This window comes from Ursus maritimus, unplaced genomic scaffold (genome assembly GCF_017311325.1).
Source record: "Ursus maritimus isolate PB19 unplaced genomic scaffold, ASM1731132v1 scaffold_16, whole genome shotgun sequence".
Classification (NCBI taxonomy): domain Eukaryota; kingdom Metazoa; phylum Chordata; class Mammalia; order Carnivora; family Ursidae; genus Ursus; species Ursus maritimus.
In genome coordinates, this window is record NW_024424008.1 from 17,436,569 (window position 1) to 17,457,515 (window position 20,947).

General features: G+C 37.3%; 1 protein-coding gene across 1 annotated transcript in view; it reads right to left on the bottom strand.

Moving 5' to 3' along the window:
• GRM5 (glutamate metabotropic receptor 5) overlaps positions 1-20,947 on the bottom strand; it is a 506,772-nt gene that overhangs the window by 307,335 nt on the left and 178,490 nt on the right. The window contains 1 exon segment of the mRNA XM_040630952.1: positions 20,309-20,558. Coding sequence (XP_040486886.1) covers positions 20,309-20,558 — 250 coding nt within the window.

Below are 20,947 nucleotides of genomic sequence, written 5' to 3' on the forward strand. Positions count from 1 at the left end.
TCTGGAAAAGTCAAAACTATGAAGACAATAAGGACATCATTGGTTGCCAAAGATTAGCAGAGAGAAAGAGAGAGCAGTGAATAGGCAGAGCAGAGAGAATTTTTAGGGTAGTGCAAATGCTCTGTATGACACTGTATAACTCTGTTATTATACATTTCTCCACACTCATGTCATGTACAACACCAAGAGTGAGCCATAAGGTAAACTATGAACTCTGGATGATAGTGATTTATCAATGCAGGTTCATCAACTGTAATAAATGCACCATTGGGTGGGGAATGTTGGAATGGGAAGGCTATGAATGTGTGTGGGAGGGAGATTATGGGAAATGTCTGTACCTTCCTCTCAACTTTGCTGTGAACCTAAACCTCCTCTAAAAATTGTCTATTAAACAAACAAAGCAGATTTGGGGATCCAAGAATGTTAAATTGAGAGTCTCTATAAATCTTCTTGAAAAATAAAGATCTGCATTTATGTCTTGATAAGACAGCAGAAGACAATAGAGCTTTCAAGTGTTCTGAACAAATAACTGAACCATTTCTAATCTACATTCACCAGAGATGGCAAGGCTAATGCATTATGGTCAGACTACTAAAAAAACTAAATCTGTTTTCTTTCCCTTAGCAAGGAACTAAAACTTTGAACCTTCCTTCCCCTGAAATGGCACATGTGTCCAAACATGTTCATGGCATTCCTTATCTCACCATTTTACTAATCGTTTAACTTTTCCCATTGAAAGTGACTGATAGTTGATCACATGATTTAGCCTCATATAAAGTGCCTTGTTTTTCCCTGATGTGTTTTGTGAGGGCCAGAAGCTCAGCAATCTATACTGAAACTTATGAAATAGACCTCTCTCGTGAAATCATAGAGAGTGTGTCCTAAGAATTCCCTCTGCCTTCTACCACGGGGCTTTTAGTTGGCTTCCTTGCAGAGTGGCCTGCATTCACATGATTCTTTCTATTTCATAAGAGCTTGAGAAATCCGCCTTTTACTTAGGCTGATGAGTTGAGGAAACTGCCATACTTGATTCTCCTCTGAGGTCACAGCTATTCTCAAATGTTCATAATATGGTAGGTACTAGACGTCACAGAGATGAATAAACCTTTGCCCACACTTCAGGGAGCTCATATTACAGTGAAGAAGAAGAAGAGGAAAACAGAAAAATAGAAATGAAAGTCACAGGGGCTTTAAGGGATCTGTGGAAGCCCTACTAGCATTTAGGAAGTCTTTGGAACTGTTGGGTAATGTCTCACATGACAAAATTGAGTTTCATGGTAAAAGACAGGGAGGTCACTCCACGGAGAAGACCATGTAGGTGATTCTGCAAGCTTGGTATGTTTGGGGAATTCTAAGAATTTTGATATAGGAAATATAAGGATTTGGGAGTGGTGGAAGAAGGGTAGATGTATAATAATTCCACTATTTAGGTGGCATGAATTGGCACTGATTTACCCACCGGTTATGATTCTCACCTGTTGTAGTTGTACCCACGTTTTACTAGTTGTCAAATATTTAATTAATTAATTATTAATAGTTGTCAAATATTTTAAATTTCACCTTTGAGTATAATAGAAAATGATTGGCAGATTTGGCCATATTTTAAAGGGCCATGTATGCCAAATTAGAGATTTGAATATGAAAGAAAAAGAGAGTCAAGTAAGATTATTATGCAGAAGGATTACATAACTAAATTGGTTTTTTCTTCTAAAATAACTCTCAGGAAAATGGGGAGGATGGATAGAAGGAGAAAGAATAAACTTGTAATCTATGTCATCAGTTTGATTTAGCAAATGAGTAAAAATAACTTTATTAGATTAATATTTATAACCAAACTGCATTCTTTATTAAATTTAGTACATTCTTTTATTTTAGATAAAATTAAGTCACTCAGGATTGAATAAAGAGGTATTTCAAATGCATCATAAGTTTCAATTGCTTTGAAGATTATGTTCCAGAATGTTAAAATAAAATTATAAAAAAACTCCTTTGTTCTTGGTCTCCTCTCCATGATAAACATAGCACCCAAACCTATGCCTCTAACTCTGACCAAGAGTCTTAGGACTGTCTGATCCCATGACCCAACAGTGGCCTTCAAATCTCAAGGAGAATTAAAAAGACTGTGGAAGTTAATGTGCAAACTATGACTATTGCTGAATAAATACTCAAAGTCCTAATATGTATGTAAGTAAGCACAGCTATCTCAACAGATTAGAAAAACAAAACAAAACAAAACAAAACAAAACAAAACAAAACAAAAACCTCTAGATCAGGGAGTTAGTTAACTAACAACTGTTTTAGAATGATTTATCACAGTGTCCTCCAACTAATAGAAACACATACATAAGATAGTCACTCCACCAAATCATATTAGTGTTCCAGAAAACAGTGGAAGAGTAAATGAACTTCACTTGGTTTCACCACAGAATAATATTCTATGTTTGCCTTTGTTTCTTTGCAGGTGTTTGATCAATCTTTTTTTTTTTTTTAGATTTTATTTAAATTCAAGTTAGTTAACATGTAGTGTATTATTAGTTTCAGGCTAGAATTTAAAGTGATTCAACAGTTGCATATAATACCCAGTGTTCATTACAGCCAGTGCCCTCCTTCATGCCCATCGCCCAGTTACAATATCCCCTCATCCTACCTCCACTCCAGTAACCATCAGTTTGTTTCCTAGAGTTTGGAGTCTCTTATGGCTTGTCTCCCTCTCTGTTTTTATTTTATTTTATTTTTCCTTCCTTTCCCCTGTTTATCTGTTCTGTTTCTTAAATTCCACATATGAGTGAAATCATATGATATTTGTCTTTTCCTGACTGAATTATTTCACTTAGCATAATAGCAAAATATGTCTAGTTCCATCCACATCATTGCAAATGGCATGATTTCTTTCTTTTTTTTTTTGGCTAATATTCCATTATATATGATATATATATGTATATATATATGTTATATATATAGTTTATATATATATATCATTATATATGATATATATATGTATATATATGTATATATATAGTTTATATATATATATATATATATGTGTATATATATATATATATATAAACTCTTTATCCAGTCATTAGTTGATGGATGATGGATGGACATCTGGGCTCTTTCCATGTTTTGGCTATTGTGGAAATTGCTGCTATAAACATTGGGGTACGTGGGTCCCTTCGAACCCTTTGGATAAATACCATGTAGTGCAATTATTGGGTCATAGAGTAGCTTTATTTTAAATTTTTGAGGAACCTCCATACTGTTTTCCACAGTGGCTGCACCCTTTTCTCCACATCCTTGCCAACATCTGTCGTTTCCTGTGTTGTTAATTTTAGCCATTTTGACTGGTGTGAGGTGATACCTCATTCTGGTTTTGACTTGTATTTCTCTGATGATAAGCAATGTTGAGCATTTTTTCATGTGTCTGTTAGTCATTTGTATGTCTTCCTTGGAGAAATGTCTGTTCATGTGTTTTGCTCATCTTCACTGTATATTTTGTTTTTGGGGTGTTGAATTTGATAAGTTCTTCATACATTTTAGATACTAGACCTTTATCTGATTGATCATTTGCACATATTTTCTTCTGTTCCAAAGGTTGCCTTTTAGTGTTGTTGATTGTTTCCTTTGCTGTTCAGAAGATTTTTATCCTGATGAAGTCCTAATACTTTATTTTTGCTTTTGTTTCCCTTGCCTCCAGCAACATGTCTAGTAAGAAGTCACTCTGTCCAAAGTCAAAGAGGTTGCTGCCTCTGTTTTCCTTTAAAATTTTTTTATAATAACTTCTTATTATGTTAGTCACCTTCATATATACAAATAACGATATACAGTATACTTAGTTTTTGATGTAATGTTGCATGATTCATTATTTGCATATAAAACCCAGCGCACCATGCAATATATGCCCTCCTTAATACCTATCACCGGCCTACCCCAATCCCCCACCCCCTCCCCTCTGAAGCCCTCAGTTTGTTTCCCAGAGTCCATAGCCCCTCACGGTTAATTCCCCCTTCTGTTTATCCCCCCTCATTCTTCCCTACCTTCTCCTACTGATCTTCCTATTTCTTATGTTCCATAAATGAGTGAAACCATATGATAATTGTCTTTCTCTGCTTGACTTATTTCACTTAGCAGTATCTCCTCCAGTGCCGTCCATGTTGCTACAAATGTTGTGTAATCATTCTTTCTGATGGCTGAGTAATATTCCATTGTATATATGGACCACATCTTCTTAATCGAGTCATCTGTTGAAGGGCATCTCAGGTCCTTCCACAATTTAGCTATTGTGGACAATGCTGCTATGAACATTGGGGTGTATATGGCCCTTCTCTTCACTACATCTCTATCTTTGGGGTAAATACCCAGTAGTACAATGGCTGGATCATAGGGTAGTTCTATTTTTAACTTTTTAAGGGACCTCCTCACTGTTTTCCAAAGTGGCTGTACCAACTTGCATTCCCGGCAACAGTGTAAGAGGGATCCCCTTTCTCCACATCCTCTCCAACATTTGTTGTTTCCTGCCTTGTCAATTTTTGCCATTCTAACTGGTGAAAGGTGGTATCTCAATGTGGTTTTGATTTGAATTTCCCTGATGTCTAATGATTTTGACCATTTTTTCATGTGTCTGTTAGCCATTTGTACGTCTTCATTGGAAAAGTGTCTGTTCATACCTTCTGCCCATTGTTTGATTATTTGTTTCCCGTGTATTGAGTTTGAGAAGTTCTTTGTAGATCTTGGATACCAGTCTTTTATCTGTAGTATCATTTGCAAATATGTTCTCCCATTCCGTGGGATGCCTCTTAGTTTTTTTGATGGTTTCCTTGGCTGTGCAGAAGCTATTTATCTTGATGAAGTACCACAAGTTCGTTTTTTCTTTTGTTTCTCTAGCCTTTGGAGATGTGTCAAGAAAAAAGTTGCTGTGGACATTGTCAATGAGGTTGCAGCCTATGTTCTCCTGTAGGATTTTGATAGATTCCTGTCTCATATCGAGGTCTTTCATCCATTTGGAGTTTATCTTTGTGTATGGTGTGAGAGGGTGGTCAAATTTCATTCCTTTGCATATAGCTGTCCAATGTTCCCAGCACCTTTTTATTGAAGAGACTGTCTTTTTTTTCCACCGGATGTTTTTTCCTGCTTTATCAAAGATTAGTTGCCCAAAGAGCCAAGGGTCCATTTCTGGGTTCTCTATTCTGTTCCATCGGTCTATGTGCCTGTTTTTGTGCCGGTACCATGCTGTCTTTGTGATCACAGCTTTGTAGTATAACTTGAAATCCGTCAACATGATGCACCCAGCTTTGTCTTTCCTTTTCAACAACTCCTTGGCGATTCGGGACCTTTTCTGGATCCACACAAATTTAAGGGCTGTTTGTTCCAATTCTTTGAAAAATGTCCTTGGTATTTTGATTGGGATGGCATTGAAAGTGTAGATTGCTCTGGTAGCATGGACATTTTAACTATGTTAATTATTCCGATCCATGAGCATGGAATATTTTTCCACCTTTTTGTGCCTTCTTCAATGGCTTTTGAGAGTGATTTGTAGTTTCTAGAATATAGATCTTTATGTATCTGGTTAATTCCGAGAAAACGTATGATTTTTGGTGCTATTGTAAATGGAATGGATTCCCTAATTTCTCTTTCTTCAGTCTCATTGTTCATGTATAGAAATGCACTGATTCATAGTAGCATTGTCCACAATAGCTAAATCGTGGAAGGAACTGGGATGCCCTTCAACAGATGACTGGATTAAGAAGTTGTGGTCCATTATACAATGGAATATTACTAAGCTATCTGAAAGAACGAGTTCTCAACATTTGCTGCAACATGGACAGCAGTGGAGGAGATAATGCTAAGTGAAATAAGTCAAGCAGAGAAAGACAATTATCATATGATTTCTCTCATCTATGGAACATAAGAACTAGGAAGACTGATATGGGAAGAAAGGGATAAAGAAAGGGGGGGTAATCAGAAGGGGGGAATGAAGCATGAGAGACTATGGACTCTGAGAAACAAACTGAGGGCTTCAGAGGGGAGAGGGGTGGGGGAATGGGATAGACTGGTGATGGGTAGTAAGGAGGGCATGTATTGAATGGTGCACTGGGTGTTATACGCAACATTAAAATAAAAAAAATAAAATAAATTAAATTTTAAAAAGAATGATATATAGAGTTACAAAAAGAAAAAAAAAAAAAAAAGAAATGCCTCCGATTTCTGAGCATTGATTTTGTATCTCGCCACATTACTGAATTGTTCTATTAATTCTAGTACTTTGGGGGTGGAGTCTTTTGGGTTTTCCATTTAGAGTATCATGTCATCTGTGAAGAGAGACAGTTTCAGTTTGACTTCTTCTTTGCCAATTTGGATACCTTTTATCCCTTTTTGTTGTCTGATTGCTGTTGCAAGGAGTTCTAGTACTATGTTGAATAATAGCGGCGAGAGCGGGCATCCTTGTCGTGTTCCTGATCTTAAGGGAAAAGCTTTCAGCTTTTCCCATTGAGAATGATATTTACTGTAGGCTTTTCATAGATGGTTTTTATGAAATTGAGGAATGTACCCTCTATCCCTACACTCTGAAGGGTTTTAATCAGGAAAGGATGCTGTATTTTGTCAAATGCTTTTTCTGCATCGAGAGGATCATATGGTTCTTGATTCTTTTCTTGTTGATATGATGTATCACATTGATTGATTTGCGAATGTTGAACCATCCTTGCATCCCAGGGATGAATCCTATTTGGTCTTGATGGATAATCCTTTTAATGTACTGTTGGATCCTATTAGCTAGGATCTTGTTGAGAATTTGGCATCCATATTCATCAGGGATATCGGTCTGTAATTCTCCTTTTTGATGGGGTCTTTGCCTGGTTTGGGGATCAAGGTAATACTGGCCTCATAGAATGAGTTCAGTAGTTTCCCTTCTGTTTCTATTTTTTGAAACAGCTTCAGGAGAATAGGTAATATTTCCTCTATGAATTTTTGGTAGAATTCCCCAGGGAATCCGTCAGGCCCTGGACTCTGGTTTTTGGGGAGGTTTTTGATCACTGCTTCAATCTCTTCATTATTAATCAGTCTGTTTAAATAATCAATTTCTTCCTGTTTCAGTCTTGGTAGTTTATAAGTTTCCAAGAAGGCTTCCATTCCTTCCAGGTTTTTTAATTTATTGTATAAAGCTGTTGATAAAAGTTTCTAATGATCCTTCTTATTTCATTGGTGTTGGTTGTGAACTCTCCCCTTTCATTCATAATTTTATTAATTTGGGTCCTTTCTCTATTCTTTTGAATAAGTCTGGCCAGTGGCTTATCCATCTTATTTATTCTTTCAAGGAACGAGCTTCTAGTTCTGTTGATCTGCTCTACTGTGCTCCTTGTTTCTAATTCATTGATCTCTGCTCTAATGTTGATCAACTGCCTTCTCATGCTTGGGTTAGGCCTGTTCTTCTGTTACTCCAGCTTCTTGAGGTGAGAATATAAAAACTGCATTTTAGATTTTTCTATTCTTTTGTGGATCTTGGATCATGTAGATTTTCCTCTTAGGACTGCTCTTTTGCAGTGTCACAGAGTTTTGGACCATTGTGTTTTCATTCTTGTTGGTCCCCATAAATTGTTTAAATTGATTTTTAGTTCTTGGTTTTCCAATCATTCTTAGGAGCATGGTTCTTAGTTTCCTATTGTTTGAGTTTCTTCCAAAATTTTTCCTTGTGGTTGAGTTCGCATTTCAAACATTGTGATCTGAGAATATGCAGGGAATAATATCCGATCTTTGGTTCAGGTGGGAACCTGTTTTGTGACCCAGTATATGGTCTGTTCTGGATAAAGTTCCATGTGCATTTGAAAAAGAATGATATTCTGTTGTTCTGGGTGTAGTGTTGTATAAATCTTGAGGTCCATCTGGTCCAGGATGTCATTCAAAGTCTTGTTTCTTTTTGATTTTCTGCTTAGGTGATCTGTCTATTGCTGGTAGTAGAGTGTTGAGGTCCCCTACTGTAGTATTTTCATCTATATGTCTCTTTATTCTGGTTAAGAAGGTTGGCTTGTGTTTCTTGCTGCCTTCCCTGTTGGGCATAGATATTTATAATTGTCATATCCGCTTGGATACATCCTTTAAGAATAATATAGTGTCCTTCTGTATCTCTATCTACAGTCTTAAGTTTAAAATTGAATCTGTCTGATATAAGAATTGCTACCCCAGCTTTCTTTTGAGGTCCATTGGCTATGAAAGATGGTATTCCATCCCTTTATTTTCAGTCTGGATGTATCTTTAGGTTCAAATGAGTCTCTTGTAGACAGCAAATGGATGGGTCATTTCTTTTTATCCAATCTGCAATCCTGTGGTGTTTTATGGGAGCATTTAGGCGATTTACATTGAGACTGATTATTGAGGAATAGATTTAGAGTACCCATGTTGCCAGGAAGTCTTTGTTTCTATAGATTGTGACTTTCTGTTCTGTATCACTCTTGGGGCCTTTTTTTTTTATGAGACTTCCTTAATATCTCCTGTAGGGCTGGTTTCATGATTATGAAATTGGTCAATGACTGGCGATTCTGGAAGGTCTTTATCTCTCCATCAATTCTGAATGACAGCCTTGCTGGATAGAGGATCCTTGGCTGCATGTTCTTCTCAGAGAGAGCTTTGAAAATACTCTGTCAACCCTTCCTATCCTGCCAGGTCTCTGTAGACAAGTCTGACGTTATTCTGATATTTTTACCTCTGTGCGTAAGGATTTTCTTCCCCATGGCTGCTTTCAATACTGTATCCTTGGATCTAATATTTGTGAATTGCACTATGGTGTGACGTGGTGTAGGTCTGTTGTCATTTACCTTTGGAGGGGTCTTCTCTGCCTCTTTGAAACGAATGCTTGTTTTCTTTGCCCAATTAGGGAAGGTCTCAACTAAAATTTGTTCAAAAACTCTTCTAGACCTCTCTCTTTCTCCACCCCCTTGGGGATGCCAATGATTCTGACATTGGAACGTTTCATTGAGTCAGTAATCTTCCATAATCTACATTCTTGAGATTGGACTTTTTGAGCCAACTTTCAGTTTTAGTTTTCTCTTCTACCATCCTATCCTCCAATTCACTAATTCGTTCCTCTGCCTCATTTACCCTAGCCGTCAGAGCATCTAGTTTAGACTGCAATTGATTCATAGCATTTTTTAATTTCTGCCAGATTCACTCTCATTCCTGCCCTTAGAGATTCTATATTCTCATTAATATTTTCTTTAATATTTTTTCAAGCCTACACATCATCTTGACCATTGTTACTCTGAACTCCATTTCTGACAATTTGGTTATATCCATATCCATCAGTTCTGTGGCCACAGTCTCTGTCGCCTTTCTTTGCTGAGAGTTTCTCCTCCTCATCATTCTGATGAGGAGAGGTTGAGGGGATGCACAGAGCCCAAACTATTGACCAGGACCCAGGCAGTGTGCACTTGTTTTATAGGGACCTTAGGGATGTGGGCTTCTTGATTTTTCAGCCTGCCTTCTGGGGGAGGGGCCTGCTGCGCTGATACTCAGGCAACCCTGTTTGGGTAGAGTCGCCCTGTCCCCTGCGAGGGGGGATGGGGATGGATACAATATGAGCTGGTATTTCTGGGCTTTTGTTCTCTGGCGGCTTTCCCTCGTGGTTTTCTGTGACTCTTCTGAGAGTCTGAGCAGCAGTGGCTGTATCCTAGCCTCTGTCTCAGAACAGAGAGATCACAGTCCGCTCTCCACTGAGCTCTCTTGGACACTTTAACTCTGTTTCTGTCGGTGCTGCCAAAAAACCCTGCAGCATCCCAGGTTTTGTGCCCCACAGCTGCTCTCACAGCCCTCACTTCCAGGGCTGGCTCATCTCTGTCCTTTTTGTGTGTGTTTTTTTTTCCTTGTCCTTTGTGCTTCTAACACCGCCAGCCGCCCCTGGTTCCTGTGTGCGCTCCTGAGCTCCCTGTTTCAGTGTGGTTCCTGAGTGCTCTGGAGCGCCATTTTTCAGTCTGGTTGCACGCTCCTGAGCTCCTGGTATCAGTCCGGTTCCAGTGAGCGCTCCGGAGCTCTGGTTTTCAGTCTGGTCATGTGTGTTCCTGGGCTCACGGTCTCAGTCTGCTCTCTCTTGGGTGCCGGTCCGGGAGTCTGGCCTGCTCCCTAGTGCAGGTGGCTACTGCTTCCCAGTGCCCAAGCGCAGCAGGTCCCTCCCCCTTCTGTCTATCTTCCGATATCTGTGCATGGATTCATGGCTCTCTGCTTCGTACCTCAATACTCAGCGCCGGAGATGTTCATTTGCAGAGATCCAGATGTATCTTCCTGCAACTCAGGTTGATTTCGTGGGTGCTTAGGATGGTCTGGTAGATATTCAGCTCGACTCAGGGGACTAGCTGAAAAAGGGGTTCCCGATGCCTCCACCATCTTTTCTCCTCCCTCTTCCTCTAGGATTTTGATGGATTCTTGTCTCACATTTAGGCCTTTAATCCATTTTGAGTTTATTTTTGTGTATGCTGTAAGAAAATGGTCCAGTTCATTCTTCTGCATGTTGCTGTCCAGTTTTTCCAACACCATTTGTTGAAGAGACTGCCATTTTTCCATTGGATATTCTTTCCTATATTGTTGAAGATTAGTTGACCATAGAGTTGAGGGTCCATTTCTGGGTTCTTAATTCTGTTCCACTAACCTATGTGTATGTTTTTGTGCCAGTACCATACTATCTTGATGATCACAGCTTTGTAATACAGCTTTAAGTCTGGAATTGTGATGCCCCCAGCTTTGGTTTTCTTTTTCAATATTGCTTTAGCTATTCAGGGTCTTTTCTGGTTCTATACAAATTTTAGGATTGTTTTTGTTCCAGCTCTGAAAAATGCTGGTGTTATTTTGACAGGGATTGCATTAAATGTGTAGGTTGCTCTGGGTTAGGATAGACATTTTAATAATACTTGTTCTTCCAATCCATTAGCATGGAATGCTTTTCCATTTCTTTGTGTCTTCCTCAATTTCTTTTTTTTTTTTAAAGATTTTATTTATTCATTTGGGAGGGAGAGAGAATAAGTTGGGGAGGGGGCCAGAAGGAGAGGGAGGAGTAGAGACCCTGCTGGGCAGGGAGCCCAACGCAGGGCTCAATCCTAGGACCCAGAGATCATGACCTGAACTGAAGGAAGATGCTTAACCAACTGAGCCACCCAGGCGCCCCCTCAATTTCTTTTATACATATATTATAGTTATCAGAGTACAGATCTTTTACCTCTTTGGTTAGGTTTATTTCTAGGTATCTTATGGTTTTTGGTGTAATTAAAAATGGGATCAATTCTTTGATTTCTCTTTCTGCTGCTTTACTGGTGTATAGAAATGCAACAGACTTCTGTGCGTTGATTTTATATCTTGTGACTTTGCTTAATTTTTGTATCAGTTCTAGCAATTTTTTGATGGAGTCTCTTAGCTTTTCTATAAAGAGTATCATGTCATCTGCAAAGAGTGAAAGTTTGACTTCTTCCCTGCCAATCTGGGTGTTCAATCATTCTTATAAAGAAAGCTTAAACTTTTCTATTTGCTGAAAACTAAATTTCATCAGATTGTTCCCATGTAAAAATAGTAATGCAGACTGAAAAGTCCATCTAATCATCGGATTCTTCTGTTTTATGGAATGTTGGGTTGCTCCAGGTTTTATTGTCTTAAGAAGGAGGAAGAAGAGGAAAGGGGGGAGTATCTCTTTTGCAATCTTCTTTAATGCTATTTTTTTCTTTATTAAAGATTGTCTATTTTAATAACAGAGAAAACTAAATTAATCTTTTATACCATAAGAATCAAGTTTATTACTGAAATAAAGATCTAACTAGTTTACCATAGTGGTTAAGGATACAGACTATCTTCTAATGCCCTGTCTGCCATTTACTGCTTATGTGATCTTGAGTGAATTGTTTGTCTCTCTGTGCCTCAGCAATAAAACAAGGTTAATAATAACAGCTTTCAAATAAGATTGTTATGAAAAGTCAGTAAATTAATACAGGAAAATCAATCATTCAGGGCAGTGCTTATTACATAAAAAACACTCCATAAAGAGCTATTATTATCATCCAATTAGTTTAAATTTTACTTAAATGTATTTTGCAAGTGCAATGCATCTTAAAAGCTACCAGAACCCTCTGAGATGCAGATGCCTCTAAAGTACAAGCCCTAGGACTGTAAGAAGACTTTGAAGTCATTTGTTTTCATCACTCACACAGGAATCTTTCTCTGTCCAATAACATCAAGGCCTTCTGTTCTCCTTCTGGGCATTTTCAATTGTCAGATCCATAGCACCTTAGAAAGCAACTGGTTTCATTTAAATTTCAGCTGTACATCTAATAAGCACGGTGATATTGATGAGACAAGTAATGTCTCTGAGCTCAGTGTCTCCATCTGTAAAGTCAAGTTAATATTCTTTATCTACTTCAGAAAGGACTTGAGAAAGAGAGAGAGAGAATATTTCTCACTCTTTAAATTTCACAAAGGAACATTCCAGAGAAATTTTTACTCTCTGGGAGGGAAAAGCATGGAAAGAAAACACACAGCTTGTCCTCACCCTCTCCCTCCCTTCCCCTGGGAATGAGTGACTGGTCTGTCTGGTGAGGTGGAGAAAGAATTGAGCAGGTGTGACTCAGCCTCTTCTTTTTATGGAGCAGTCTGTCCTCTCAATCTGAGTTTTCCTATTGTCATTCTGAAAGCCATCTTTTAAAGCAGGAAAGTCCTGCTACTGTCTAGCCTTGCCTGTGACTCTAGGGTTTAGGGGCAGTGTTAGGAGGTCCATTTGGTCACAGATCAAAGACTTGGTCTCTAATTAAATGATGTACATTAATCTCCATGACTCACTCCCACTGGTTTTTAATTTGAGAACAGGGCTGTTGTTTAATCAACCTTTAAAATCCTAACAGTACTAATTCATTACAATCCTTGATGAGACAGTACATATGCAAATGTCAAATCTGCTGTTATTTTAAGAGCATTCGTCCATGATAGTATAGCCAGATCTTTCTCTCCCTACTGCTTGTTACCAAAGGAATAATATAAAATAAAGATAATATATAAAACCACTTGTTAACAGTGTAGCTTTCCTTGTTCTCCAACGTTTACTGATAACTTCTCAAACCACTGCTACCCCGCCTCCCGCAACACACACACATTCCCCTTGGCCTCCAAAATTATGAAGAAAAGAGTGGCTATCAGGTGACTTCTGTATTTTCAAACTTTTAAACATACCTCATTTAAAAAAAAATTCTGTTCTACTTACGGAGTTGACCTTCTTAGCTTGCTCCCTCCATCTAAGCTTCAAATGTCACTCATTCCCACATTTTAGGGGTTTTATATAATTAACAGTTCTCCCTCATTTATTAAATTGCCTATCCTACCTTGATCCTAAAATTAAGCAACCAAACCTCTGTGACTGGCCTCTGCATGCAACTTACAAATCCTTATGAGTCATAAAAGGAAAAGGTTGGCATTGTCCAAAATGTTATAAACAAAGTCAAAATTAAATAACAAGAGGGAAAATACTTGCTACACCTGTCAATGAACCACCTTCCTTAATTCATAAAGTACTTTTGTATAAATCAGCAAGGAGAAATAAACAGAAAAAAATTGGCTAAGTGCATGAAGCTTGAAGAAAAAATAAATATATCACTTATTCATATATGAAAGATATAGAATATCATTCATAATTAAAGAAGTACAAATTAAAATATTATGATACCAGTTTTCACCTATAAAATTATCAAGTACCAAATAATTTATTAATACTGTGTATAGACAGAGGGTATAAAAATATAAGTGTTTTTCACTGTATAGCTTTGTTCATTGTTAAAATTATTTTTTTGTGACCATAAATTACATTTTTGGGAAAAATGACTACATTAAAAACCTGTCTCTTGACCTCATCTTTCCTTAAGACATAGTTTTACCGTTCTCTATTTCTTATTAGTTTAACCTCACAGAACAGTGGCTTATATGCCATAGGTTCATTTTTTCACCTCCTTACATTTTAGCTACTTCATTCTTAATCTACTTTAATCCCTCCATTTGTCCATCTCTTGCTAAATCACCAATTAATAAATCTATCTCAATAAATTTAAAGGTCCTTTAAGTATTATTTTCACTTATTCTAGGATTATTTGACACTGGTGGCCCCTCCTTTAAACATTCTTCTCCACAGGCTGGGATGACACAACACTTTCTGGGTTTTCCTCCTCCATCCTGGATTTCTTTCTCCCTTTTGCCTTTTCATAGTTCATCCTTTTTCCAATCATTACATTTTGAGATCCCTTCCAAAGCCAAATTCTTCAACTTCTTCCACTTGAATTCTCCATACTCATGTCTTCCATTCATAAATCTAAACTACTCAGATGATTCACTCATTTTTATTTACAGCTTATATATCTATTTTGAGCCCCAGACTCACATATTCTCCAACTTTCTTGGCTATATTTATGTTTGAAATGCACATCAGGCCATTTTATCAAAAACTGAATTCATAATCTGTTCTCTGCATCACACCTGATTCTTTCAGCTCTGTTCATCTTGGTAAAGTTATCATCATTCATCTTGTTATAAAACACAAGAATCTTTCGAGTCACTCTTGACACCTTCCCCATGCTTCTCTACAATACCCAATGCATCTGACAACTACTGATTTTTTTCCTAACTTACTGAGTTGTACATGATATGCAAAAAGTCACATATATTCAATGTATACATTTTGATGATTTGGACTTATGCATATATCCTGATACCATCGTAACAAAAAGATAATAAACACATTTTAATTAGTAATCTACTACTTATTCCATTTTTGTTAGGGATACTAGTTCCTCTCTATCTACTGTATCTCTTCTAATCCATAATCTATACCTAAGTTATCTTTTGAAATACCACACCTGTCATATTCTTACCCCCCCCCCCAAAAAAAAGGTTTCTCCAATAATGGGATAAATATCAAAATGCTAAAAGACTGAAAACATTGTCTCCTAGGTTCCTCTCCAAACTTCTTCACACTTGCTCCCCTTGCCTTCTTCCTCAACCTTCATGGTTCATAATGTGAGGCAGATAAAACTAGACAACTGTTTATAGACTGAGCATCATGCAACTAGTCTGGTCTTTCCAACTCAAGTGTAGATAAGCAGAAAACAACTCCAGACAAAATGCAGCATAGTTTGGCTAGCTTTATTTGCACTACATATTCACCATAAAAATCTCAATAATTTCAAGGCATTTTACTAAGTTTATTTAATTTTTAAAGGATAACCTAAAACAACAAAAACAACAATAAAGCAAAATTAAATGGAGCTTATCACAAGTGTAGAAACATTTATGTTGCTAAGCCTTCTCTTTTTGTGATAATTAGCATGGCCATTAGGATAAGAAACTGGTATAATCTTGTCTAGTCATTTAACTTCTGAGTCTCAATTTTCTCCCCTACAAAAATGGGTCATTATTTCCAAACTCAAAGGCATCTAAAAGTTGACATATTCAACATTGCTTACAGCACTAAATTAATCTCTCTCTCTCTTTTCCTCTACCCCTCCCCTCTTGTCTCCTCTCATCATTTTCTCTCCCTTCCTTCCCCCTCTCTTTCCTTCTCTCCTTGTTTCCTGACATATAACAGGAGCTCAATGAAAATAAGTTTTGTTTTCTTTTTCTCACCATGATTAAAAGAAACTGAATGGCCCATTGGAAGACAAGTATACTTATTTTAAAAGGGGCTTTAACTTAGAATGAATACTCTGATAATATGCAAGGATAAAGATTAATTTCTACTTCTGAATAATACCTACTATAATAATTTCAGTAAACAATTGTTTGTAATTCTACCCACAAAAATATTTATTAGAATAAGCTCTTGTCCTTTCCATTTTGAAAAATATTGATAGAGAGTGGCCTCCTGATAAGAAATACAGGTTATAATTCCCAAATAGTTTTGAAATTTAACCACATTTCCTCTTGTATCCTGGTAACAATTATCATATTGAAGGACAGAGATTCTTAATTCAAACAGATAGTTTTAATTATAAACAAGATTTTAAAAAGATGATCTTTAAGTAGCTAATTTGCTTAAAGTTGGTCCTTGGTTCCAAGTTCATATTTAAGTATATAACTCATAAATAATATACCTCATATGATATTTTCTCAGGTCAAAAACTAAAACACTGTATCCATTCTAGAAAAATAAGATCCTTTAGAAATGTCATTACTGTTCAGATTATTGATCCCATTCTGCTGTCAGGGCCAAAGTGTTCAGCAAGACTATTTCAGGGACCTGGACAGGACATTTTTATTGGCAGTGAGACAACAGATTACCCTGAGTTCAAATGAGAAGACCCAGTGGCCAAGTCTATATCACTCTAACATTCTTCTGATGTGCAGCACAGCTGGTGAGATATGTTGATGGATGAGGTTGTCTCAGTAGCAGAGTTATCTTACTAGTCCTGCCGTGCATTTCAGTTGAATGACGTATTAAACATGGCTGTCCCAAGGCAACTGGACAGATTTATAACTACAGCTGTTAAATGGGACCCTCTAGGAAGTTCTAAATATAGATTCCTTCTCATAGCCTTGACTTCTAATTTCTTTTCTTTACTTTATTTCTTTTTTGGGGGGGAGGGGAGGGGAGAGAGAGCAAGCATGCATGTGTATGCAAGTGGTGGGGAGGGGCAGAGGGAGAGAGAGAATCGTAAGCAGGCTCCACACCCAGTGCACAGCCAGATGTGGGGCTTAATCTCACGACACTGAGATCATGACCTGAGCTGAAATCAAGAGTTGGACACTTAACTGATTGAGCCACCCAGGCACCCCTTGACTTATAATTTCTAAGAACCATTATGAATTGGGTCTGAGTTAGGTAAGGGAAGGAAGGAGCATAAAGGGAGATTGGAAGAATATATGCAAACAAAATAATCTCAAATTACTGAGAGCACAGCATAGAGAATATAGTCGATGATATTGTAATAGCATTGCATGGTAACAGATGGCAGGTACAGTTGGGGTGAGCATAGCATAACCCATAGAAATACTGAATCAAAAATCTGTACCCCTGAAACTAATGTAACATTGTGTGTCAACTACAAAGTGAATTAAATTTTTGGGAGGGAGCATTAAAATAAAAACGTTAGATTAAAATTATCTAGGATAATTTCTTTATATACTCATGATCTGTGAAGAACTGGGAGTTTGCTATCAGACAACTTTCCACTGTTTCTATTTTATAGGAAACAAGCTAATAGAGAAAAGCACTGAATTATGGCCCAATTGGGTTCTTGTGTGACCTTAACCATGTTATCCAAACTTTTGGGGTATCAGTTTCCTCACTTGTAAAATGGGAGTGAGTAGATGTACTAAATTCTCTCATAACTATTACAGTTTGCCTTTCTGCTCACTACCCTAGATTTCCGCTCTTATGAATAGGAATACTTTAAATTTACTGAAAAGTAACAGTGCACAGCATTAAATGCTCAGTTTCTAGAATTACACACACTTATATTTAATTTTGTCTTCAACACCTACATCTATATAGCCTTCTAGTACTCAATATAAATTGAGTCTTAGAGTCCTTGTCTATAAAATGGCGATAATAGTATTCAGCATGAAGTTGTTCCTAGATTTACTTATTTTTTTTCATAGCACTTACTACCTTCTATCTAATTTACCATCTGTGAGGTTCATAAAGGTAGTGGGTATTGTCTGTTTTATTCACTGATATATCCCAAGCATCTTAACATATAGTAGCCAGTCAATAACAAATGAATACATGAAACAATGCATGTACAGAGTTTAGTGTAGTAATTGGCAGAAAGCATTTGATAAATTATCCCACAAATGATCTTGATAAATAGTTTTATTAATATCTAGAGTTCCATTTCACTATGAAGAAGTAGAAATGGAAGAAGCAGGAATGTTTCAAAGAGAAGATGAAGGGGACTGGCAAGCATATCATTACCAAATATCTGCAAGAGTACCACACATTACTTTCAAAGACAAAAATATGAGCCAAGAGGTGGAAACTACAGGGAGACTTTTTTTTTTTTTAAGAGTAAGAGGACTTCTAACAAAACTCCTCTAAGATGAAATGAACTGGTGCTCAAGTAAATATTGAATTACTAGTAGCCAATGAATGAAGGGATTAAGAAATCTAATTAAAGGTTATGAATCTTATTATTCCATGAATCAGATGATATGGAGAGAACTTCTTATAAATAGCATGTACAAAATAAATTTTAAAATATATAAAATAGAGGCACCTGGCTGGCTCAGTGAGTAGAGTGTGTGACTTTTGATCTCAGGATTGTAAGTTTGAGCCCAACGTTGGGTGTAGAGATTACTTAAAAAATAAAATCTCTCTCTCTCTCTCTCTCTCTCTATATATATATATGTATGTATGTATATAGTTATAGTTAGTTATAGTTATAAAATTGTGTATATATATGTTATATATATATAAAATACTGAATTTTGGCCTTCTGGTATGGTTGACAATAATAATATAGATGGAAAATGGCAAATATAATGAATACCTACCTATTTTCCTTATGTACATATGATCAAAAAACATTTACTTGTTGACAAATCATATGGGATGAAAAACAAATGGGATGAAATGTTGGGATGGGATGGGATGTTGACAAATCATATGGGATGAAAAACAAATGCTGCTGATTTGTCTTATTAACATTGGTGGAAGCAGCAGATAGGAGCTATAGAATCTCATACCCTACTGGAAAAACAGGACTATTTAAAGCCAGCTTCTTTCTTTCCTATTCTTTTACCCCAATGGTAACACTGCACTTTGGAATTTAATACTGGAGTGGGAGTGCTCCTGGGTTGTATGAAACTAACTTGTGCATCACTCTTGCCAACTAGGGATAATTTTAGAAAAAATGTATGACATCAGTGAAAAAGAAATCTCACTCAATATCATTTTTATGAAGGATAGTTGGCCTTAAACTAAAATAGCCCCATCAATCTACTGCCATCAGGTCAGACAGAAAAGCATTAGGTACATAAAGTGGCTGTCATAAAATGTAGCCAAGCAGGAGCCAAGTCTGATCACAGAAGGTCAGTTAGGCATTTAGAAAATAAAGGAAGCATGTTTTCTTTAATGAGCTATCAAAAGTTAATAACAAGTGAGTTAGCTATTTTGGACAGAAATATTGAGAAAGATGCAGGGGTTCTGAAGGTTTTCTGTATTTTTTAAATTGACTCCCTACTAAGAAGATGTACAATAACACAACAAACTACATTCACATGGTCAAACTATGGGATCATTTTACGAATTGTGATGGTTAATGTCATGTGACCACTTACTGGGCCATGGGGTACCCAGATACTTGGCTAAACATTATTCAGAGTGTGTATATGAGGGTGTTTCTGGATGACATTAACGTTTGCATCAATATGCTAAGTAATGAAGATTGTTCTCCCTAATGTGGGTGGGCCTCATCTAATCTACTGAAGACTTGAGTAGAATAAAAATGAGTGAGAGGGAACTCTTCCTGCATGGCTGCTTGAGCTGGGACATTGGTCTTTTCTGGCCTTCAGACTTGAATCCAAACATTGGCTCTTCTTGGACCTCAAGCCTACCAGTTTTCAGACCAGAAATATACCACTGGCTCTTCTACGTATCTCTCGACTCATCTCCCTCTCTCTCTCTCTCTCTCTCTCTCACACACACACACACACAAACACACATACACCATTATATCTGTTTCTCTAGAGAACTCTAATATACTGATTCAACAACATCAGCAGGGAATGAGCTAAGTTGTGCCAATCAAGTGGATTATCCAAATAATTAAAATCAATCCCAGTAGAAGTTAATGTTTTAGAAACTTGTCTGGTAATTGTGTGGATGATCAGGCAATGTAATAACACTTTTGTAATGTAAAATAATGAGCCAATTTTCCAATACTTTAAAAATTAGTCCTAAAGCAATTCCCCTTTCAAACTCAAAGTTCTATGACTCTATATTATAAAACAAGTTAAAGTAGCCATTTCAAAATCAATTTCAAAAGCAACACCAAAAAGTCTGAAAAATGTTTATTTCCCAAGGGAATTATGAAGTGATCCAAGTATCTAAGAACCCATCTCATTTCCTTACAGTCTTTTTTTTACGACTTAAGTACTCGTCATCTTCATGTGTTGATTCCTGTTACCATCATTAATCAGCACATGGTATATCTATTTATTGTCCAGGCTCTGGTGTTTTATGATATTCAAGTTCTACTTCTACCACACAGATTAAGTTTCCAAAGCATCTGTCCTTATGCACCAAAAGATACCTTTGATGCTGCCAAATTCCTGGCATTACCTTCATGTGAATTTTCTCATTGTCACTCACCTGCCCAGAAGCAGAAATTCACCTGCTAGACCCAGGCGTCTCATGGCCATCAGCAGACCTCTCACCGTCATGCCCTCACAGAAGCAGGCCACCACCCGGGCCTTGGGCAAGTGACTCCTGAGCTTCTTCAGCAGCTTATCGAAGCTCTGTTCCCCTGCATTGCTATAGATTTTGTAAGAGTGAGCGATGCAAATTCCTTCCTTGGCTGACATATCTTTGAAAGCTTCCATTCCACTCTCTCCATAGTTGCCTGTGTGAAAACAGATAAGCAGAGAGATAGTAAGATGGCAGTGCTGGATACAGTGGGTCCAATCAAGAATGCAGAAGCGCTGGGAGCATGAAGGTCACTTGGTAGTGTTGAACTTGGAGCCTGAAGACCTGCGTTTTTTTTTTTTTTTAGAGATTTTATTTATTTATTTGACAGAGAGAGAGACAGCCAGCGAGAGAGGGAACACGAGCAGGGCGAGTGCGAGAGGAAGAAGCAGGCTACCAGCGGAGGAACCTGATGCGGTGCTTGATCCCAGAACGCCGGGATCACGCCCTGAGCTGAAGGCAGATGCTCAACAACCGAGTCACCCAGGTGCCCCCTGAATGAGTTTTTGCTCTTTCACTGACTTGTTCATTTTGGGCAATTTACAA